The sequence below is a fragment of the Culex quinquefasciatus genome, chromosome 1 (genome assembly GCF_015732765.1).
Source record: "Culex quinquefasciatus strain JHB chromosome 1, VPISU_Cqui_1.0_pri_paternal, whole genome shotgun sequence".
In the NCBI taxonomy this organism is placed as follows: domain Eukaryota; kingdom Metazoa; phylum Arthropoda; class Insecta; order Diptera; family Culicidae; genus Culex; species Culex quinquefasciatus.
In genome coordinates this window covers 17513483-17537956 of record NC_051861.1, presented here as the reverse complement: position 1 = coordinate 17537956, position 24474 = coordinate 17513483, and the positions used below count along the sequence as shown (strand labels likewise).

General features: G+C 37.9%; 2 protein-coding genes and 1 long non-coding RNA gene across 4 annotated transcripts in view; 1 reads left to right on the top strand and 2 right to left on the bottom strand.

Moving 5' to 3' along the window:
* Positions 1-24149, top strand: LOC6054407 (acyl-CoA desaturase 1). Of its 2 annotated transcripts, XM_038256985.1 has the most exons (6): positions 1-470; positions 594-624; positions 15050-15344; positions 15411-15541; positions 23269-23764; positions 23832-24149. In XM_038256985.1, the coding sequence occupies exons 3-6, from the start codon at positions 15089-15091 to the stop codon at positions 24041-24043; spliced, it is 1095 nt and encodes a 364-aa protein (XP_038112913.1). In that variant the 5' UTR covers positions 1-470; positions 594-624; positions 15050-15088; the 3' UTR covers positions 24044-24149. The 2 variants fall into 2 exon arrangements, with proteins under 2 accessions (XP_038112913.1, XP_038112909.1); XM_038256981.1 differs by lacking the exon at positions 594-624 and having other exon boundaries at positions 2-470.
* On the bottom strand, positions 19072-19872 carry LOC119767719. The gene is made up of 2 exons (XR_005277672.1): positions 19387-19872; positions 19072-19336 (listed from the first exon to the last, which is right to left on the bottom strand). It is a non-coding gene; the product is annotated as an uncharacterized LOC119767719 (long non-coding RNA).
* Positions 24059-24474, bottom strand: part of LOC119767698 — an 85503-nt gene continuing 85087 nt past the window's right edge. The window contains exon 11 of the mRNA XM_038256928.1: positions 24059-24395. Within this exon, the coding sequence (XP_038112856.1) occupies positions 24167-24395 (229 nt within the window). The 3' untranslated portion in view covers positions 24059-24166. The remainder of the gene's footprint in view (positions 24396-24474) is intronic.

The following is a 24474-nucleotide window of genomic DNA, read 5'->3' as shown; positions in this document are numbered from 1 at the left end:
AGCCGACCTAGGCCTTGCTGCGCGGTTTGCGCTTATCGGACGGCTTATTCGAACTCGAACACTCGCGCCGAACGGACGTCGGAGGAGCTTCTTCCACAACTATTCGCGGATCGAAAGCCGGATCGCTTCTGGAGAAACCGGAAACCGGATGGACATCGTCGAGTACCACTTTGTGATTGTGATTTGTCTTTGATAAAAGTGTGTGTGTTTGTGAGAAAAATAGAGTGTGGTATAAGTTGAGTGAAATTTGAGTATTCAAGATACATTTAAAAAGCTCGAAATTGGCGCACAGCGAAGTTTTGAAAGAAACTTTTGTCACGGAGTTGCCCACATCATTTCCTTTGTGACCAGAACAAAATAACCCTTGTGCAAACGGGATCATTAATTAGAACCAGACAAAAGCACGTGCGATCGTCGCAGCTTCTTGGAACTGGACCCAGACGACACTATTGCCTTGTAATAAACAACAGGTAAGCCAAGATGAGCACGACTGAGAAGTGAATAAATTAATTTTTGATTTCAATATCAACATTTCTTGGTCATCGCTCGACGAACCGGTCTTATTTTATGGAAAAAAAACTCACGGAAACAAGGTTTCGGGTAGGGCACCCTCTACTGTGGCAGGTCAGTGGCAGCAGAATTATTGGCATAAAAGAATTTAAATGTAAATGTGACATAATGAAGTTAGCATCCACGACCATTTGTATGTGTAATATTGAAAGTAAAAGTTGATCAGCATAATTTAAATTTGCTCCTCATTAAAACTTTTCGTATTTTTTAAAGTTTAATCATAAAAAGCCGATCAAAGTAATCAAAAGAAACATCATCAAGAATTCATTTCGACCGTGTGCTATCTTGTCACACGTCGCTTTTTGACGTTCCAAGAAAAACTAACTTAATCCACCTATGTGGTTGGAGCCTTCCTCACAACAATGGCTGTACACAAGTTTCATCTATTTTTTATATCCGGCTTCCAAAAAGTACATCGATATCACTTAAGTGGCCATGTCTCGAGACAGGGTTGCCAGATCTTCGATGTTTTGCACTCGTTGGAAAGGTCTTTTGGTAACCTAACCAACAATGGGTCGGATGATGGACCCGGACATAGTTTACATACATTTAAGTGAGATCCGGCTTTAAAAAAGTACATCAATATCACTTAAGTGGCCATATCTCGAGACAGGGTTGCCAGATCTTCAATGTTTTAGACTCGTTGGAAAGGTATTTTGATAACCTAACCAACGTTTGGTTGGATGGTGGATCCGGACATAGTTTACATACATTTAAGTGAGATCCGGCTTCAAAAAAGTACATCAATATCACTTAAGTGGCCATATCTCGAGACAGGGCTGCCAGATCTTCAATGTTTTAGACTCGTTGGAAAGGTCTTTTGATAACCTTACCAACAATGGGTCGGATAGTGGATCCGGACATAGTTTACATACATTTAAGTGAGATCCGGCTTCAAAAAAGTACATCAATATCACTTAAGTGGCCATATCTCGAGACAGGGTTGCCAGATCTTCAATGTTTTCGATTCATTGGAAAGTTCTTTTGATAAGTTTACCAACAATAGGTCGGATGGTGGATCCGGAAATAGTTTACATACATTTAAGTGAGATCCGGCTTCAAAAAAGTACATCAATATCACTTAAGGGGCCATATCTCGAGACAGGGTTGCCAGATCTTCAATGTTTTAGACTCGTTGGAAAGGTCTTTTGATAACCTTACCAACAATGGGTCGGATAGTGGATCCGGACATAGTTTACATACATTTAAGTGAGATCCGGCTTCAAAAAAGTACATCAATATCACTTAAGTGGCCATATCTCGAGACAGGGTTGCCAGATCTTCAAAGTTTTCGATTCATTGGAAAGTTCTTTTGATAATCTAACCAACGATGGGTCGGATGATGGACCCGGACGTAGTTTACATACATTTAAGTGAGATCCGGCTTCAAAAAAGTACATCAATATCACTTAAGTGGCCATATCTCGAGACAGGGTTGCCAGATCTTCAATGTTTTGGACTCGTTGGAAAGGTCTTTTGATAACCTAACCAACGATGGGTCGGATGATGGACCCGGACATAGTTTACATACAGTTAAGTGAGATCCAAATATATGTGAAAACACATTTTTATACATATCTTTTGAACTACTTATCGAAACTTCAATCTGTATAAAACTCGATCTATGGGACACTAAACCAAGTCGAATGCAACAAGTTCGGGTCAAATCGGTTCAGCCAGTGCCGAGAAACATGAGCTAGTTTGTTGGTCACATACATACATACACACACACATACACACAGACATTTGTTCAGTTTTCGATTCTGAGTCGATATGTATACATGAAGGTGGGTCTACGACGTTTTTATACGAAGTTCATTTTTAGAGCAGAATTATAGCCTTACCTCAGTGAGGAAGGCAAAACGCGTTCTAAAGTTTGACCACCCAATGTAAACAATAACAAAAACCGCTGAACCATTTTGAGGTTATCTCGAGGGATCGATACTTTTTTCAAAAATGCTCTTTTAATTTAAGGTAGCCCATTTTTCCCAATAAAACGTATGCATGCAGCTTGCAGAAAATTTCACGGCGAACATTTTTCCCTCTGAGAAAATGCAATTTCGACGCACTGGATCCTCTTTTAATTTTTCTGAATTTTTAAAAAGGTTGTATGTACGTCATAATTCGAAATCCGGACACTTATTAGCATATCATTTTTCAGCAATTCCCCACGAAAACAGCATGATTCGAAAAAAAGTTCTCCGATCGGGCTCAAAATTTCTCTGGGGGTTCCTTGGCCGAAATCATTAGACCCGTATTTTTTGTTTGGCCATTAGGGTGGCCGTGTTAGGGTGGTCCAAAAAAGGCCATCGTCGATTTTCGCAAAAACCACTTTTTTAAAAAATCATATCTCCGCGCCATATCATCCGATTTTAGCTGTCCTAAATGCGAAAGAAAGTTTGGCTATTTGGGAAAAATGGTAAGAAGTTTCAAAAATCTAGATAAACATTTGAAAATGTCGTATGAAAAGTTAAAATGCAGTTTTGAAGGTCTCGGGACCAAAGAGCCTATGTCTGAAAATGATTTTATCGGATTCTTCGGAAAATTTCACATAATTTATCAAAAAAAAATGAAAAACGCAACTTTTGGTACAAACATGTCATCGCTGAAAGTTATCGCAATTTTAGTGAAAAAAGTCGATTTTTTCCCGTTTTCGTCATTTTCCCATTTTTGCGCGTGGGGCGTCGAAAAACCCAGTTTTTATTTTCAAAAAATCGTATCTCAGAGTAGTGAAAACATAACTCCACCATTTTTTGATATGTTATGTGAAATTTTCCGAGGAATCCGATAAAAATATTTTTGACATAGGCTCTTTGGTCCCAAGACCTTCAAAACAGCATTTTAAGTTTTCATACGATCTTTTCAAATGTTTAGCTAGATTTTTGAAACTTCTTACTATTTTTACCAAAAAGCCGAACTAATCACCTTTCTTTTGCATCTAGGACAGCTAAAATCGGATGAAATGGCGCGGAGATAGATTTTTAAAGTGGTTTTTGCGAAAATCGACGAAAATTGCCACTTTTTGGACCACCCTAACACGGCGTAGGTCACCCTAATGGCCAAACAAAAAAAATACGGGTCTAATTATTTCGGCCAAGGAACCTCCAGAAAAGTTTTGAGTCCGATCGGAGAACTTTTTTTTCGAATCATGCTGTTTTCGTGGGGAATTGCTGTTTTGTTATAGCTGGCAAAATATAATGTAATAAGTTGGAAATGTAGAAATATTCATGCCAAATATGTCTTTTCTAACAATTTTTCATCAGAATTTGAAAATTAGAATGAATTGTTGTGCTTCGAATCCCGAACACCGATAAAAGCTGATTCGAAATCCGGCCACTTTTGCTTCGAATTCCGGACACTCGATTTTGCTTATGAATCGCACAAATTTGGACTGAAATGTCAGTGATTCGGATGCCAATGAAATATTTCAATGAAATGTTTCGCATTTTTGGTACACTTATAATTTTATTTTATTTATTTGTTTTGGAATTAACAACAGCGTTCAAACAAACTTTAAATGAAAGTTGATGTTAGAATTCATCAAATTACACAGATTTGACATCCATAATGCAAACTTATATCCAAATAAATGATAAAACAAGACGAGGTGTCCGGGTTTCGAAGCGTCCAGGAATTCGAATCAGGACGTTACCGCCAAAAAAAACTTGTATTTTCGCTAAAATTTTTGTTTCGTCAAATTTTACTTTTTTTGAAAACTTATGATTGCAAAACAACTGAATTAGTGTAAATGGATTTAAAAACACTTTTTTATGAAAATAACAAAAGTACGGCTTGTTATTTAAATTTTTGCGCTTACTCGTTCAAAGCTTAGCAAATTATCTCGAGAACACCCTGACCATTGTAATAACGTACCCTTCTTCAAGATGTGACAACAACCCTAGAAGCTATTAACCACGTCAATGAGTTTCGTAGCACGGGAAAACAAAACAGTTTCAAGTTACCTTAGCCAAGTAACTATTTGCACATCCGTCATAGCGAATTGTACGCGGTTAAATCTCTCATTTAATTTCATCAATCATCCATTTTCAAGTCAAGGGAACGCCTAATGGCCAATAAGTACAATCACTGCGATAGATGCACTTCACAGAATCTTCACTAGGCACGAGAACGAAAACCACAAGGCAGCTTAAATACAATTCTTAACCGAACACTGAAGTTGTTATTGCCACGCTAAACCCAAAACAAACCAAAACAACTGCAGTGAAGAAAAACAACAAAACTGTAAATTTCCGCGTTTCAGGGACAAAACTGCAGTGTGCAAGAATTGCAAGTGAAAGGGATCTCGGAACCGGTTCAGAAAAAGTGCATCGACCACACGCCGTAGAACCGGGAACCTATCCGGAATGAACTTGAATCTATGACCTTGAGTGCGAAGAGTTTTCTGCGTTAAAAGAGCGGGTTCCACGCCTGCTCGCGGAATGAAGTCGCCCTGAGTCAGTTGAAACTGAAATGATCGGCACATGGCTTAAGCTTTCATTGCCGTTGTATTTTTGTGATAGGGGGTGTAACGCATGAAATTGGCTTTATTGCACAGCTCGTCAGATGTTAAGATGGATTTTTGCGAAAAATTATGGCACTCAGTAAACCCAAGCAATTGCACGAAAATCAGCTCACATTTATCAGAGCATGAATTCAATTCGACTTGAGTCATTACTTGTAGCCTTCTGAGGGTGATGATCACGGATTTCGATCAGCTTCTCCGATGGTTAGTCGTGCCTAATTAGCCAAAGAACCCTCAGCAGTGCCCAGCTAGTCGAACAATTCTTGCGACTACGACAAAGGTGTCGTAAAATCAAACACACAGTTCTAACCTTGACTCGTACGAGAGAAAACCTTCGCTTCAAGTTTTAAGTGCCGTTGCTTTCCTGTTGTACATGTAGTTGACGGACCCCAAATGGGCGATGGTCAGCGATAGCGCAGCCATCGGGCGCAGGTGTTAATTTTCGTGACATGTGCTAACGGCAAACAAATCCAGCTTTGAAGTGAGAAATTTTCAAAGCAATATTGGGGCTTTCAAAAGTGCGCGTCAACCAGTTGTTCAAATATTGCGCCATATCGAAGACTTCACAGATGAAGCACCGAAAATTACTGCTTGTAATCAAGCATTTTTCTTCAAAGCTGTTGAGTATTTGGTGTCACCTTGAAGACATAAGGTGTTTGTAGTTTGGTGCGAAAAGTTTTCATACAAAAGTTCCGTAAGAAAGGTGCTACAAACTGTGCTACGATATTGTCAATGAATAAGCGAGTGCGACTTGTTTATAACTCGTTATTCAAATCGAATGTAAATTGCTTGATAATATGATCGATATCAGAGGAATTTGTAAAATTAAATGTGCGTGGGATGTAACGTAACAACGAAATCCAGACATAGTTTAAATACATTTAAGTGAGATCCGGCTTTAAAAAAGTACAAAAATATCACCTAAGTGGCCATTACTTGAGACAGGGTTGCCAGATTCTCAAATTTTCAACAAATTTCCTGGAAAATTGGAAATTTATTGAAAATTTATCTGATCCTGGTTCTGATTATTATTTTGCAACAAAATTGTATAGAATAGCAATAGCTATAGTTAAAATAAGAGTGAGGATCAACTAATGACTTGACTGCTTGCATAAAAAAACAAAACTTCAAAGAAGATAGGGTAGAGGACCCAAAAATCGCCCACTTTATAGTGGGAATCCTGGAAATTTGTCGAGAAATTAGTGACAGTTAATGTTTTTTGGTTTTGTTGTGGAACGTTGATAAACTATTTGATTTTAAGCTTCCACAAGGTTTTTATCATAAACAAGTTTATTTTTGTTAAAATTTTGCGTTTTAATAATGTGCTCTGAAGTGCCTATTTTCGCCCCCCTAAATCCAATTTTCGCCCACCCTTGAAACCAGTTTTCGTCCACGGCAAAAATCAAGAAATTAATGAAATGAAATTATGGCACAAAGCTAAGCAAATATGGTCTCCTATTGATACACAACATATTCCCGAAGCTCAATTTCATTGATGTGCACATATTTTGTCGTAAAATAAATTGAAGGTCATAAAACCCTAGGAGTTTTTTTAACAGATATCCTACTAATTTTGAGGTTCCCTGTACTCTCACTAAAAAATATGACTAAATCAAAATTCCTGGTAGAACTCATGTTTTCCCATTCACCCAAGATAAGGGCACATAGTTACAATTAGCTCCGAGATTAGCTCCATGTTGTTGTTGATTTTATTAGGGGAGCTTTAACCCTATGAGTCATTTGCTCCCGAATTGACTCAATAGAAAACTTTGAATACCTCTTAATAAAAATATTAAAGCACATGTGCTATTTTGAAGGATATTGTGTAACTGCTTTTCCATCCTCTGCTTGATTTGTTCTCCTATGTACCAGTAAACTCTTACCACATTTGAAATAGGTGTCCCATATCTCAGCTTAGGTTAAATTTTGAACATATGTTTATACCAAAACACCCTAAGGGACCATCCATAAACCACGTGGACACTTTTTTGGGAATCTGTTTCCTCCCCCCCCTCCCCTCGTGGACAATTGTCCATACAAAAAAAAACTTTTTTGTATCGATTGTGGACAATCGCCATACATCCCCTCCCCCCTCCCTGAAGTGTCCACGTTGTTTATGGATGGTCCCTAATGAAAGAAATAAAATGAATTGATTAATTAACTTTTAAAAATAATCTAGAATGTTGAAAATATATTTTCAAGCACATTTCGCTGTGATTAGATTAGTTTTTATGGTAAACGAAAACTGGTTCTAGATCAACACGGTGGGTAAGAAAGGGATTATTATGCAACTTGCATGCACCTCGGAAATTCCTTCTGGAGGTTGTTGGGGGGACTATTCTGAGTCAGAAAAATCAATTCCCAAAATATTCTGTCGGTGAAAACTGGTTTTATCTCGATTTGAAGTTAAAAAACCTAATATATCACTTAAAACCTCAAAAATACGTCTAAAATCACGGTCTAACTCTGGACAAAGACAAAGATGCACATTTTTATCAAGATATCAATTCTTAGTTCCCAAAATATATTCCTGACATAGTACACCTCAAATCGATCCATTACTTGAGTCCCAGCGTCATCAGGAGGTGTAAAATAGTGATATTTCTAAAACAATATTTTCAATTTGCTCTGGTAAATAAACTGTCATGTCTGAATTCAAAAATTAATGTTGTAGCATTGTTGCAAACAAAATGAAGAACAATTTTGCAGAAAAAAGAATGAAATTTTATCCATTTTCAGTTAAGTTATGTCTATTTTAGTGGGAAAATTGCTGCCAATTTTCAAAATTCTCGATATTTAACTCATTTTTGTTATTGACAGCTACTGCGATCATACTCAGTAGGATGTAACAGAAATTACATTTTGGCGGTCATTCTGGGGCTTGTTACGGAGGGCATACTGAGCTGAAATCTGAGCTTGATTGAACTCAACAGGAGCATGCTTTTTGCGCTTGAATTTTTAATAAGATTCATCCCGTAAATTTCTTGTTTTATCAAAAATGTAGATTTTTTAGTCATTCTGGTCACTGAAGCGTTTATTTTCAACATCATTGGCGTGTAGGACAGATCCTTGCGCATGTTTTGGTATAGATAATAATGAATTGAAGTACTCTGAAGCTCTGTACAGGTGTTCAGAGTTTTGAAATTTTTCTAAAAAAAACGTTCCAGCAGAAAAGATAGGCGTTGCGAAATTTCTTTTTGCTCAAAACTTCAATGTTATATATACCAAAACATGCGCAAGGATCTGTCCTACACGCCAATGATGTTGAAAATAAACGCTTCAGTGACCAGAATGACTAAAAAATCTACATTTTTGATAAAACAAGAAATTTACGGGATGAATCTTATTAAAAATTCAAGCGCAAAAAGCATGCTCCTGTTGAGTTCAATCAAGCTCAGATTTCAGCTCAGTATGCCCTCCGTAACAAGCCCCAGAATGCCAAAATGTAATTTTTGTTACATCCTACTGAGTATGATCGCAGTAGCTGTCAATAACAAAAATGAGTTAAATATCGAGAATTTTGAAAATTGGCAGCAATTTTCCCACTAAAATAGACATAACTTAACTGAAAATGGATAAAATTTCATTCTTTTTCTGCAAAATTGTTCTTCATTTTGTTTGCAACAATGCTACAACATTAATTTTGAATTCAGACATGACAGTTTATTTACCAGAGCAAATTGAAAATATTGTTTTAGAAATATCACTATTTTACACCTCCTGATGACGCTGGGACTCAAGTAATGGATCGATTTGAGGTGTACTATGTCAGGAATATATTTTGGGAACTAAGAATTGATATCTTGATAAAAATGTGCATCTTTGTCTTTGTCCAGAGTTAGACCGTGATTTTAGACGTATTTTTGAGGTTTTAGGTGATATATTAGGTTTTTTAACTTCAAATCGAGATAAAACCAGTTTTCACCGACAGAATATTTTGGGAATTGATTTTTCTGACTCAGAATAGTCCCCCCAACAACCTCCAGAAGGAATTTCCGAGGTGCATGCAAGTTGCATAATAATCCCCTTCTTACCCACCGTGAAAATCTGAAAACACAGTACTAGATTTCGCCCTGGGCGAAAATTGGATCGCATGTTTTTTCATGACCCCAGAAATCGCCCACTATATTTTATTAAAATAACCTTTGGTAAACGGTTAAAACAGGTTAATCGATAGACTTTCATGAAGTTCAGACATACAGTGAAGCAGTGAATTACTCATTTACATTATTTTCGGACAAAATGAGTTGTTTTCGCTCATAAACATTATTACCCGCTGTAGTCGAAATTGACAAAAATATGGCGGCTGCAAGAAGGCTTTTTTTGACGTGTTTATAAAAACGTGATAAACAATAGCAATTCATTAGGAAAGTTTCAATTAGTACTAGAAATGAATGAATATTGAAACCTGCATAAGTAATTCAACCAAAAAATGATATAAGTTTGCTAAATACTGATTAAATCCAGTAGGTGGGCGAAAACTGGAGCAGGGCGAAAACTGGGTCCTCTACCCAAAATTTATAAGTTGGTTTCGTACAAATGTCAAATATAATTATAATTATTTTTTTTTGTAATAAGTATACATGATATTATGCAATTCCCACTAACTTGGACTTTGCACTAAATTATCGCTATCATTCGCACTATTGCGACTTGTCAAACTGGCTTGGGAAAATGAAAATTTCCTCAAAAATGATCAAAGCGAGCAAAAGTTTATCGCTTGTTTTTCAGCTGTCATTCGCAATTTTGAAGGGCGAATGTCCAGTTTGGTGGAAATGTGCGAATGTAAATAAACAACGAGCGGTTGCCTAGATTTTTGAATTTTTGTTGTAGCGAGAGCAAAGTGCGGGCCAAATCCAAGTTACAGTGCAAGGATCAATAATTGTTTCATATTTTAACCTCTTAAACCAAATCAAGTATTCCGAGAAAAAAACGCGTTTTTGTCACCAAATTTTCGTCACGGTTATTTCAAAGGAGAACGAGATATTTGGCCTTTTGGTTTTTGCATCGTCAGCCAAAACCAAACAATATTTTAGAGAAATTCAAGTTTGTGGAACGTCCTCTACCACTTGAAGGGATAATCTCGATTTTGACAAAAGTGGATATTAGCGATATTTTCAATGGTGGGCAGTCAAGTGAATTATAAATATTCAACTTTACACTAATTCCTAATTCTTCTAGCACAACCCGCTTTGAGACAATTTTTGCATAAAAATAACGAATTAAAATTATAATAGTTATACTAATTTATAAATTATTATAGTTTATTTTCATTCCATAATATTTTAATTTTTTGTTGTCCAACAAATAAACAAGATCTATTCCCAGTTGTGAATGCTTCAGAAATTTATGTCATCTAAAATAAACCTTAACGACCTTAAGATTTTTGTTACAGACATTTTAGTATCTTCAAAACTACAGGAACTACCGATATGATTTTTTATTCATCCCCTAAAGTATTGTCTTAAAAGTTATTTACAACAAAGTTTGACCATTTTTACAATCAAGTTGTTGCAGAATTGGGTTCGTAAGTTTGACAATTTTGGAATAAGAAGACAACAACTTCCGCGGTTGCTGTGCACCCTTAACATGACATTTTTAGACGAACTAATATGTTCAATAAGAACAGTACATTGTTCGACACAATTTACAGTTCTGGAGTTTTTTTTAAAGGTCCAATAAACCAAATTTTTAGTTTTTGCTTTTTGGGAGTTTTTTTAACCGCCTTGAGTCAGGGGTATTAAAAAACATCCAAAAAGCAATAAACTGGAAATTTGGTTTATTGGACCTTTTAAAAAAAACTCCAGTGTTCTTATTGAACTTTTCATTGAGTTGACCTCATTCACTATTTTTTTTTTCATTTATGCCAAAAAGGTTAGAAAATCATTTGTGCCAAAAAGGTAAGAAAATTTTATCTTCCACTTAAATTACGGAAATTCCTGAAAAATTTACAAATTTCTCGGGAAATTTTGTGTCGGGAATTCCCGGGATTTTTTCCCGGGACAGGAAATTGGACGCTCTACTGAATTCCCATCCCTGACCTGACAGGGATTGTTGATACGATAAGATGAGGTGGTTTTGTGCCTTTTTGAGAAAGTGTCTTGAATAATACCAGACACAGCTGAAAGGGGCTTTGGGAGCGTTCTTTTATAACGTACCCAAGCAACACACTTTGCTAGACAAACGCATTTCCTAACTGGTTGTATAACCGATCGGCCTCTTTACCACAACTTGTTACTGTGTTATCAGAGTAAGTTGGACAAATGTTATTGACAACACTGTGCTAGCTAACAAGGAATTCAACGAAAAAAGGGGGCGTGGCTTACGGCTGTGCTGTCAAATCAAAGCGCACACTGAAAAGGAAAGTTAGATTGAAAACAGCTGTCTAACCGTTGCCGTTACAACTTACATGTAAACAAACATTTCTTATTGGAATGTCGACGAGGCCAACAAGAATAGAATCTCTGTATATTTTGGAACGCGTGTTTCTGCCTGATTCATTCTTTGTTATAGCAAACAAATGATTTTTGGACCCCCTACCCTCCTCGTAACAAAATTGTCATACAAATTCATTTTTTTTTGTATAGAGCGTAACACGGCCTTCGACTCATGCCAAATATGAGCCATCTACGACAAAGGGAAGCGGGGTAAAACGGTGATTGAAGTTTGAGGTCCAGAAAACATAACAAATCTGGAAATTGCTCGCATTTTCGTTATACTTCAACAATTTCAATTCTCTTAGTTGCATTCGAAAGGTCTTTGAAAGCCCTTCAAAATGTGCTATAAAAACTATTTTAAGACTTGATATGTTTTGGACCTCAAGCTTCAATGCCCGTTTTAGACAAACAAATGCTGAAAGTTTCATCCAAATCCTAACAACCTTTAGAACAAAACGATCAAAATCTACAAATACTGCCTCTTAATAAAAAAAGAAAATCATAGACGAGAAAAGGTCAATACGGATGGTTAGAAAATCGAGCTCAGTATTCCCATAGCATAGCATAGCATTGGTGTCTACCCGTAGCTGCTACTTCGTTATTGACCAGGACCCCCAAACATTGCTCCGTGGACCACAGATGAAAAGTAGGAACCAATCATCACCCCTTCGCAATTTTCAAAGGTCCCTATCGTGCTGATCAATACCGACGCCGGCCACGACCAGTGGTAAGACACGGGGAAGTGGATGGGAATGTTAGTCCGATACTTGAGTGATGGGACCGCCAAATCGACTGCGTCTCCGACAAAGTATCACATGAGTTTTGAGGGGTTAGTAAGATGGGTATGTGGTCAGGATTCACTGTGGTAGGTGATGCGACCATGAGCAATTTGTTTATCGGTTGAAATTTTAAAAATCTTAGGCAGCCGGCTGCTGAAAGATACCTATCTAGGGATTTAAATATAGTAATAATTCGACCGCGATTCTCCAGAAATTCTCCGTCGGCGTGCCTTCCGATCAACGGTGATGTAGGAAGGGCTTCATTCATTAAAATTATTTTATATCATAAGCCTTAAAACATATCCGTCGACGTGCCTTCCGATCCTCGATGATATGGAAAGGACTTAACCAGCAATACGACTTGCTTGTCTCAAAAAACAAAAATCGGATCGTTTCTATCGAAATCTATATAAAGAGAACAAAAATAAAATTCATCGGCCAACGAACGCGCGAACAAAAAATAAATGAAAAAAGAAGAAGAAGAAATCCAATCACCCTATGTACACAAATAGCGACACAAAAGAGACGGAAAATAGCACGAAAAAACAGGACTGCGCGTCCACACAGGCACCGCACTACTCGAAAATCGAGCTCAGTATTCCCTCACAAAAACTGGAAAGATCTCACCAAATCAGGAATCTTGGGCGTCAGTCCATTTGATCGTCTCGTCACATGTTGTCTTAATCTTCAATGTTCATAGTTGACATTTCCAATTCCATCTGCAGTTCCTGGCCGTGTTCAGCGATTATGCAAATGAGAAGCGTTTCTTGGAATAGGACTACAGAAACCATTCCTCAAACACTTGCAGCTGTTCACTGAACTCGAGCTGCATCAAGCTAGAACCTGAATTATGGAGAAAAGTCATTTAAAAACCGGCAATAAAACATTCCGTGTACGTTTTTTTCTGAATTGTCCATCAGCCTCATCACCTACAACTTTACCAAAGATACCAAACCGATCAGAAAATGTATTTTGTATGGACAGCTGCCAAAATTATATGGGACCTTGAACGAGTGAATCAATGACTTAAAATGGTTTCTTTGATCATAGGGAAAGCTTCCCCAAAAAGTTTAAGGCAAATTAAAAAATAACAAAAAAACATGCCTGTTGTCCGTGGTTCAAATTTCAAGTTCAAATGTTCTGTTACTCATGTAAAATTATTCAAGGCAAGAACTACTGAGCCGATTACGTTCAGCCAGTGTCGATCATGTAACCTCTGCTCAATGGGTAACACCATTTAATTTGTGCAACAGCAGTAACACAATCTCCAAAGCAAGAAGTTACAAAGTTAAATCAAAGCACTCGCTACCCACCGCTCTTAAGCCCTAAGGCCTGCTGAGTTGAGCATGAGCGTGTTTAGGCAAATTATCACATTGAGAGTTAATGAATGCGGGCAATTATTATAGCACAATAAATGTAATGGGATCAACTAGCTGCTCACCTGATGTCTTGAATATTTCCGTGCACTGCTATCCCGGATAGGGTGAACTAAAGATATCATCAAATTAATGAGTTTAGAGCTAAGTTTGGTCGTTGAAAAAAGTTTACTTCGGTGATTTTTTGCAAAAGGCGTAAAACTTTGTTAAAAACGCCGTAACTGCAAAGTCAACATTCAGAATTCAAATAGCCTCGTATTTCAAACTATTTATTCCTGGGGTCACGTACTGGCGATAGCCCGAACGTTTCGGTGACCTCTACATACTTAAAATTCCATCAAGTCACAACGCACCACCGTCCAAGCCCAGTTATGTAAGGCGTCCCAGAACTTATCGCTACCCGGTTACTGTTACTTTCAGGCAACGTCGCCGCTCCACCCGCAGGAAGTGAGGTCAAAGTATTAATTAGCCCCCCCAAATGTCAATGCGAACTAGACCTGCTCCGAAGAGTGCAAGCTCATCGCCGATGCACCGATTTCTGTGGCGGTGAAGAAAAGCTAAATGTAGAAGATTTAAGGCGTCATTTCAGCGTAACTGAAAGTTCGCGCGCCCACGTGTTTGTGTGTGTTCTGCTACTGTGTTATTGTTGCGTTTAAATATTAGTGGCAGAGAAGCCGCAATTTGATTATATCTCAGCTTCTTACTTGAGCTAAACGGCTTACCTGGTCTTAACTAGATTATAAGCTTGTAATATTTGTAATTTTTTGAACATCTTCTTTTAACAAAGTTTTAAATAATACCATAACAAACCTTTTTGAAATAATCTTACTGTATTTTCAAACAACTTCTCACGAAAAAAAATCATAAAATGTTCCTTAGCTGATCATTTATTCATACGATTATCTTACTTTCCTTTGTTAGTTTTAGAAATATAAGGCTGCACAAAGGCTGTTAAAGTAGTTAATACCTTAACGAACATCAACAACAATCGGTGACTTGCTAGAAGTTCTAAATGTCTCGCAACCCCATGCCTAACTCGAAGTCTAACTGCTCATTTTCCCTGGGAAAATCGCGTATCTTACCCTTTTTGTCCAACGAGGTAAACGGAACAAAACGGCCCGGCGCCCGGCTAATTACATTACGTCGCTAATGTCCGCGCCGATTGTCACCGTGCTCATCACCAATTCAGCGACTTACAGCCGGTCACGGAATTACCGCTCCGCTGGCCAACACCGACTTGCTCAGCTTACCTTGAGCGCCAAGGTCTGCAAGACGCGCCGCAGCCGTGCAAAAACTTGTTTCCGATTTTATCAACTTGCGGCGGTGTGTGATATTTATTTTGGAATTCCGCTTCTTTTTTCGCAGACCTTTAAGAAGTTGAGCAGTGACGACGCCCTGGCAGTCATGTCATCGGCCGAAACGACGACGCCCACCGGCTCGAGTGGGAACAGTGAGACCCTTGGCAGTAGCAGCAATGGTTGCACAACCGAGACGACAACGACGACGACGACCCCCGCCAGCAGTAGCCAGCCCAAGTCACGTGACACCACGCGGGAAGCCAGCTGGCCCTGGGTTCTGTTCTACATCCACCTGAACATCCTCGGCGTGTACGGGATCTTTGTGCTGTTTTCGCACACATCGGCCATCACACTCGTGTTCAGTAAGCGCGTTGAGTCTTTTAACAAGTTTGTCATAATAAATCTTTACACAACCCTTTTTTCAACAGCGGCTTTTTTAACCTTATGCGGAATTCTGGGTGCCACTGCGGGAGCCCATAGGCTGTGGGCCCACAAGACCTACCAGGCGTCCACGCTGCTGCGGTTCGTACTGATGCTGTGCCAAACGATGGCAGGACAGGTGAGTAAAATTATTCATCGTTTCTCTACCTTCTTCAAGGTTGATACTTTCTTCCAAGCATTACTGATTAAAAATACATAAAAATGTTATTCGTGTGCATGGTAATCCGGTCCTAACATTTACCTTTTTTGACAGCAGTGTACTATGGTAGATTGGGTGACCATGTTTCAAAAAAGTGACCTTCTCCAAATAATATTTGTTATTTTTTTCTCGAAAGTAAACATTCTAACAAACAAAAATCCAAATTTTCAAAGCTCTAAGTTTGTTAATTACGGAGATACGCATGCTTAGTGCGTCCATCCCTGGAATTCCCGGGACAAAAATCCCGGGATTTTTCCAAAACCGGGAATTCCCGAATTCCGGGATTTTTTACAATTTGTCCCGGGAATTCCCGAAATTGAAAAAAAAATCAAATTAAAGCACGGAAATATATATATTTTTTTTATGTAGAAATACATTAATAGTTGAAAACATGATAATCGATCAGAATTTAAAGAATTATTATTTTAATTTTATGCCGATATCAGCATTAATTTGGCTTTTAAGTGAAAATTGTTGAAATTTGTATATACATACAGGTTCACAAAATTCCTAGTGTTTTAAAAATTTTTTATTTATCTCTTTATATTATTTAAAGACTGGTTATTACATTTTTGGATATTAATAATTTTAAAAATTGGATAGAATATATTAAACTATTCAGACTTTTTCCCGGTTTTCCCCAAAGCAGAATAAAATAACAAAATTTATTAAATCCACTTTAAAGATGATCTCTCCTGAAAGTTTCATGAAGAAAAAACTGAGCAAGAGACGATTTAAGCACAAAATTTTGCCGTGCGAAGGCAAACTGTCAAACTTTGTGAACATTTTTTTCTCAAGATAGGATGGACCAAATTGGCTGAAATTGGGGAGAAGACTCACAAGACCTCTCGTGTACATGACGATGCCTGATTTTTGAATTTAGCATATTTGAAAAATGCAAAAATCAAAAGCTCTCTAGCTTTTATATGAAAAACATAAAAATATTTTTATCTTATTTGAAAATAAACTTTTTTGAATATCGGTTTTCGTCAGGCACACGGAACAAGTTTAACGAGTGTTCACCAAAATTATGAGCCGATTTGGTCAAAGCAGTGTTGAGATATCGTGGCACCCATTTTTTGAAACTGCCAACTTCAAATTGTTATATCTTGGCAATAGTACAACCAAAAGTTTTCAAATTTATTTTGTTGATAGATGAAAATATAAATTTTAATGTCTCGAAAATAGATTTAAAAAAAATTAATATGTTCTCATACCAACCTCTGACATTTATGCCGATTTACATTTATGTAACCCCTTAAGCTATTTAAAAGCTGTCGTCTATGTTTAAGTTGAAGTGTAGATTATCACCAAATAATATAATTGAGCTGATTCTATGATTTTAAGTTTGAAAACATAACAAATATAATAAAAATATAGATTCAATGACTGTTTGAAAAAAATCCCGGATGAGCTGATTCTATGATTTTAAGTTTGAAAACATAACAAATATAATAAAAATATAGATTCAATGACTGTTTGAAAAAAATCCCGGGATTTCAAAAATATGTTTCCCGTTTCCCGGGAAATTCAAACCCGGGAAAATTGAACGCCCTACGCATGCTGAAAGTGAAAAAATGGAGTAAAAAGTTAGCGTTTTCGTAAAAAAAACTCATTGTTTCATTTTAACATAGCTCAGCCATTTTAAAAATTTTATTAGGACAATTATACATCTTTGGAAAGGTAATGAGATAAACATTGAAACTATTTATAGATAAAATGTTGTTTCCAAGCCAAAAACTGAAGTTTTCATTGAATAACTGGAGCATTTTTTGACAAAATTTGTTTTTTTGTGTTTGTTAATCGAGTACTTTTTTTGCTAACTGATGCTAAACATGAAACTAAGATCACTTGAAAGATTGGATCATAAACTAACATTCCTGAAATTTTAAGCCGGGAGGGGTTGTGTCCTTAAAGTGGGGATGTATTAGCATATCCAGCAGATTTTGCCGAGCTTCCGTGGCCGTGAGGTTACGGGTTTCGCCTTGCAAGCGGAAGGTGATGGGTTCGATTCCTGTCTGGCTCGGCAAAGTCAGATCCCTTAAAAGAGTAAATATGCTCACTGGGAATACTGACCGGTAGGGGATGGGTTTCAACTAGCGGCGTGCTGGGTTTCCAATCCAGAGGTCGTGAGTTCGATTCTCGTACGGGGATGATGAAGTTTAAAGTTTAAAAATCCATAATATAATAATATAAACTTGCAATACAATATATACGCAATTCTGTTGAACTTGAAAATGTATGAAAATACTATTTATTATAAACAATCAACTGTTGAAAAACATGAAAAGTCATAATAATTGACCTATACCATTTCAATACCATACAATTACCCAAATTTGTATTAAAAAAAAAAATTTGAAAAGCAAAAAAATAATTTGGCCGCCTGTTTGTATGGGGATGGCCCATAGTGCAATGGTAGTACAGCACAACAAAACAACAACAAAACCTCCGCCACTATGTTAAAAAAAAAACAAATATTTTGATCATTTTTACCAAGTATTCCACTTTACTAATAAACCTTTTTGCCTTCCTCACCTTACTGAGGAAAGGCTATTAAATCACTCGAAAAACGAACTTCTTAAATAGGCCTTCTAGAGCCACCTTTACGTATACATATCGACTCAGAATCAAATTCTGAGCAAATGTCTGTGCGTGTGGATGGACGTAGAATTTTTTTTCTCACTCACTTTTCTCGGAAACTATTTCAACCGATTTTGTCCGGATCAGTGTCGTTAGATCCGTTTTCAGGTCCCCTGAGTCTCATTTGAATATCATTAAGTTTAGTTAAGTACTTCAAAAGTTATGCTAAAAAAACGATTTTAGTTAAATTTCAGAAGATTGTAAAAAGGGTGGTTTTTGTAAGGAAACTGGTCATGCTATATATTTTTAGAAAGGTATTTGAAAGACCTTTAAAATGAGCCTAAAACATCAAAGATCAGATAACCCTATCAAAAGTTATTAGCACTTAAGTGTTATTTATGCACTTTTCGGAGGCCGGATCCCAGATATTTCTATCATAACGGTGTCCGGGTCTGGCATGTGACCCATCATTAGTTAGATAATTGAAAAACCTTCCAAATGAGCCTACAACATCGAAGATCTGATGACCAGTTCAAAAGTTATAAGCACTTAAATGTTATTTATACACTTTTTGTAGGCCGGATCTCAGATATTACGATGAAAAAAGTGTCCGGGTCCATCATGTGATCCATCATTAGTTAGATAACTGAAAGGCCTTTCAAATGACAACATCAAAGATCTGATTACCCTATCAAAAGTTATGAGCACTTAAGTGTTATTTCTACTTTTTTTGGAAGCCAAATCTCAGATAATTTGATGAAAATAATTTTCGGATGCGACCCATCGTTTAATGAGAAATCGAAAGACCTCTTTACAAAGAAACAAAAACTAAGTAGATACACATTTTCTCATTTATTTTCATTTTGTATAAATATGACTTTCTCCACTCGTGGTCACATGAAACTTCCTCCTGCTGCCTCAAGTCCATCATCGTTTAAGGTCTCGCGTATTTTGTAGTCTGGAAGACAATGTTGTATCTACCGCGACAGGATCTTCGATTGCCGATCTGCAACGGATCGTCCCGGGATAGGAAGTTGTTTCGTCGGTCGTATTGGAAAGTCGATCAGGAACGGACCAGACCGACGATGACGCTGCCGCCGCCATCACTATTGTTTAGTTTGACCAAAGACACTACAAAGAAACTGGTTAGAAATTATTCAAGTAACTGTAACAAAAATTACCTTTTAGCCTTTTTTCACACAAAACTTGATCGTCCACTTGAAATTTGATAAAATTAAAAAAATATATATATTTTGTTTGGAATTGCTTTTGATAGATGACATTGTGAAGAATGCAAAACAGGAAATGGATTCTGCATTTTTGCACGAACACTCACATTGAGAATTGATCAAACGTCAAAATTACCTCTCACTACACACTGACCAAAAATCAAGAGTTCGTTTTCCCACATTTTCAAGCAAATTTTAGAGTTCAAGTCGAGTATTTTAGCTCGAGCCTCGATACGATTTGGCTCGCGTTCAAGCCTTAATCGACTCGATGCTAGAGCCAAAATTCTCACTAGGTCAATGTTCAAGTACTAAACCAAAAAAGGGTTATATGGTTGAACTGAAAAAAAATCGTATGTAAAAGTGATATAACAAATTCAAAGTGATATTCAAATCGTAATTCTTGGTAAGGGTGATTTTATTGCAAAAAATAAAAGAATTTGTCAAGACAACATTTACGATAGATCAACTATGGTCCCCTTGGAACGAGGTTTAAAGTAAAATACTTTTTGTTAAAATCGGCCGTGGAATCAATTTTTCAAAATTGATTTAAAAATCTAATTTAAACCTATTGTGTAAAATCAAAAAAAAAATATTTTCATTGTAAACAAGAATATCACTAATTTTAGTTCAATTTTAGGATTCAAATTAGATCCTATGTTTTGTTACATGAATAATTGTGGTGAGGGAGAAGGGATGCCCAATGTGTTAAAAAAAAATACATCCTTTTCCCTCTCCAATAGAGTTATCTACGTGTGCAGGTAAGGCCTCGTGGCGCGTTGGTTAGCGGCTTCGGCTGCCGATCCCTAAGTTGCTATGGGGTTCGGGTTCGATTCCCGCCTTATCCTCCTGGCCTTCTATCGGATGGGGAAGTAAAACGTCGGTCCATTTGCGTAAAAGAGGTTTTGGGTGACTCACCACACATAACCTTTGGACGCCTAGAAATTAGCAGAAACTTGCAACAGAGACTACAAAAAGACCCGGGGGTCGTTAAAGTGGATTGCTTTGCTTTCTTACGTGCGCATGTATTGCGTATACGTTAGGGTGCCCAGAAAAAATGACCCCCTGCTCCACAAGCGGAAAACGGTTTTTTGGGTTTTTTTAAGCATCTGTGTAAATTTTGAGCGGAATTGGATGAGTTTAACCCATTGATACTCGAGCCTAAAGTTGGTGAAAAAAACTTTTTTTATACAAAAATGACTTTTTTAAATTCCCAATAACTTTTCAGGATCAAGTTTTACAGCTTTGGTGTGTTCTACAAAGTTGTAGAGCATTAAATTTCCGATAAGAATCTCACTTTTGAGAATATTTGGATGGTAGTAGCGCACCATGCAGACCAAACCGTAAGAAACTTGGGATTCCCATACATTTTTTCGATTTTTCCCATACAAACTTCACCTCCGAGTATCAATGGGTAAATGTTGACCGATTTTGCTCATATTTGGCCCAGAGTTCTAAAATAGCTCAAGGAACAATATTCAGCTTGTGGAGCGAGGTTTTGAAAAAAAGTATCATATTCTGGGCACCCTAGTATACGTACATGAAAAAGATTGAGGTTAAATTTTGTACCGGCCAGCAAAACAAATGGTGTGCTATGACCCTATTGTAAACCATAAATGTGAGGAAGGCACCAACCACCTATTGGTGGATTAAGTAACGTTTTATAATAGGTTAAAATCGATTTGTCTAAGTTAATTAAATGTTAATTTAATATACTAGCAAAAATTATTTTTTGTCCTCTGTTCATTTTGAACTTGAAATAAAATTTGCATTGACATCAGTTAAGTAAAATTAATCATTTTTTGACACAAAAGTTGTCCCCATTTCTTGATGAATATTACTATCATTTTTTTCTGTGTATTCAAACATCAACGTTACCACCAATAATATAATCATCTTGCGATAACGATAATGTTATCCCCACGATCCACGATCATTCAAACATATCCCCCTCAAACTTCACAAGCTCTAACTGTACCGTCATCAGGGGTGACATTGGGTCTGGGGGGTGAGAATGGGTCATATAAAAATGCTGAAATTTGTATGACCCAATCTCACCCCCCAGACCCAATGTCACCCCTGATGTCGGTATATTTTGTTTTGCAGCAATTCAGTTTGAAAAGAGCATAAACAAAAAGAAAAGTTTTCCATGCACTTTGGCCTGTAATGTAATTATTTTGAACATCAGTGACGTGTAGGCCAGAAACGTCGAATTTTAAAAATGGAAAGCGAAACATTGAGGATCAGTTCAGATTTGAACGGAAATCGAAATTCTTGCTTGTTTTGATGGATGGTGTTATCGGGGGGATGGCAACCCTATTCCGACCAAAGCAAACTGACAACAGTCGACATTAGCACGGTTGTCAAATGAGAGCCCACAACAAAAGCACTAGCTGTCAAATGGTAGCCCATAACAAACCATTGTTTGGGTTTTTGATTTTCAATTTTCCCGCAATTCAAACGATAAATACCTGAAAAAACACGTGAATTGTGTTGCTGATGGCAAATTCTATCATATCCTTGGAGATTCCATCCCAATATTGGCTGAAAATTCATATCGAAAAAGTGATTTTTCTGTTTACCTTTTTGCTTTTTTCTTTTGGTCGATCAAACAGTGCGCCCGTACACTGTGAATCGGCATTACACATTTTTCAGTTTGGTTTTACACATTTGCATGGGACTTTTGAGTTTAACCAGGATAACACACTTCGTGTTACCAAAATAATATGAATAATACTGATTCTGAGTGTTTGTTTTCTGAACTTCCAAGATGGCGGCTTCTTCGCTACCCCCTGGGTGTTATCATCAGCCCCAACAAATTTGAGCAAGGTTTCAATTTTGCATTGTTTTGTGCACGATTGAGGTGGAATGACCCTCATAAATTTTATTGTGAAAGCAGACAAAAATCAAAATACGAACGCAACCTGTCAAAGCTGTTGCGCCACAGGCTGATGTACACGCTAACGACAAACCACTACATTTTTGTTCGGCGCAACAGATTTTTTCGCGCAACAGAAGTGTTGCGCACTTCGGTTTGGTGGTGCGCGGATAATAAACTATAACAAATACAAAGCAAAAAAAAAATTCGCTAGCGAACAAGCAAATGAAAATTGCTCCCAAACTTCTCGAAAAAAAATCAATCGAATGAAGATTTATCGTGAATTTCCTTGTTAGAACCACTTAAAATTCATTATTTCGTTTTGTTTACACACAGTGCTCATCAACGTGTGACGTTACACTTGCAAATATAGTGGTTAGAAAGATGTTCCGCCGAATAATCAAGTTTATGATTTTTTGAGTTTCATTTTACCGATCTTTTGTGCGCTAGAGAGGAGAGCCATGCTCTTCCGATTTTTTTCTCTTGGTGAGCGTCAACAGCAGGGGTGGAATAATCGCAAAAAAATCATATTCACCTGCGAACTTTCTTCACCCGCGAAAGAGAGAGGAGACAAATCACGCAAAAGAAAATCGCTCCCGAACTTCTCCAAACAATCAATCTGTGGATGATTTTTTATGATTTTCCTTGTTAGCATCACTTAAAATTATTTATTTCGCTTTGTTTACACTCATTGCCCAACTACAAAAAGTGACAGTTCATTTTTCGACCTGTGACGTTACACATGCAAGTGTAGTAGTGAAAAAGATGTTCCGCCGAATAATCAAGATGATGATTTTTTTAGAATCCTTTTACCGATCTTTCGTGCGCGAGAGAAGAGAGCCATGCACCTTTTGGATTTTTTCTCGGATGATTATTCCATCGCTGGTCAACAGATTTTCTTTTGATGATGATTTCACAGATGTTTCATAAAATTAATCTGTTCTCTTTCCCTTTGCCAGGGCTCCATCTACGAGTGGGTACGACTTCACCGGCTGCACCACGACAAGTTCCGCACCGCCGACGATCCGTACTACAGCGACAAGGACTTTCTGCACGGGCAGGTGTTTGCCAACATTCGCAAGCTGAGCCCCCGCCAAGAGCGGCTGCTGGCCGAGGTCGACATGCGCGATCTCGAGTCCGACCGGATCGTCATGTTCCAGAAGCGGTTCTACTGGCTGCTGTACCCGGTGTTGTTTGTGCTGCTGCCGATCAATGCCCCCCTGGAATATTGGGGCGATACCGTCCAGGCGGCGATCTTTGTGGCGTTTTCGTTGCGCTACCTGCTGGTGCTGAACGTGGCCTGGATGATCAACTCGGCCCACTTTGTGTGGGGACTGGACAAGAACCACAAGCAGAGCGACTCCAACATGGTGTTCCTGGTTACGAAGAGCTACTGGCCCCAGTATCACTACCTGTTGCCGTTTGACTACCAGAGTGGCGAGTTTGGAAGCTACGGTAAGCATGGATATTAGAGTCACGTCTCAACAGCACCGTCATTAATTGTCACCAATGCGTTTTGTAGGTTCCGGTTGCACGACTGCCTTCATCCGGATCTGCGCTGCCATGGGGCTGGCCACCAAGCTGCAAACGATGACGACGGACGCCGTCAAGCGGGGCCTCACGATGGCTGTCGACAGTGGCCGACCGATCGTGGACTGTCTGAAGCAGGCCGGTGCCGAGGACATGTGCAACCTGCAGCGGGAACACTACCTGAAGAACGAAAGACTACACTAGGGAACAATAGCAATCTTTCAACACTACGTAAGGACAGGCGATTAATTTATTCTTTCTCTGTACAACTTTTTTGATGAATTGATGGAAATACACGACAAAAAAAATCTAAAACAAATCAATTCATTACTCCATTCGAAATCTCTCGCTGTTGCTACGAATATTTTCAACAAACTTTTCTCCTAATACAACCAGAAATGCATTTGCCATCCCCATCAGGAGGACGGCGAAGCAGCTGAACACGTCTGAAAGTTTAGCTTTGTTGAACAACTTGGCCTGGTTGCAGCCGGCCATTCCGGGCAGCATAAACGGCAGCTCGCGGTTCACGATGCCGTGCTGGAGGAGGCGGATGATTCTGGAAGCGGAAAATTCGAGTGGATTATTGGTTTTAGAGAACGTTTAGAAAAAAAAAAATGCGGTTTTGCGCTATACTC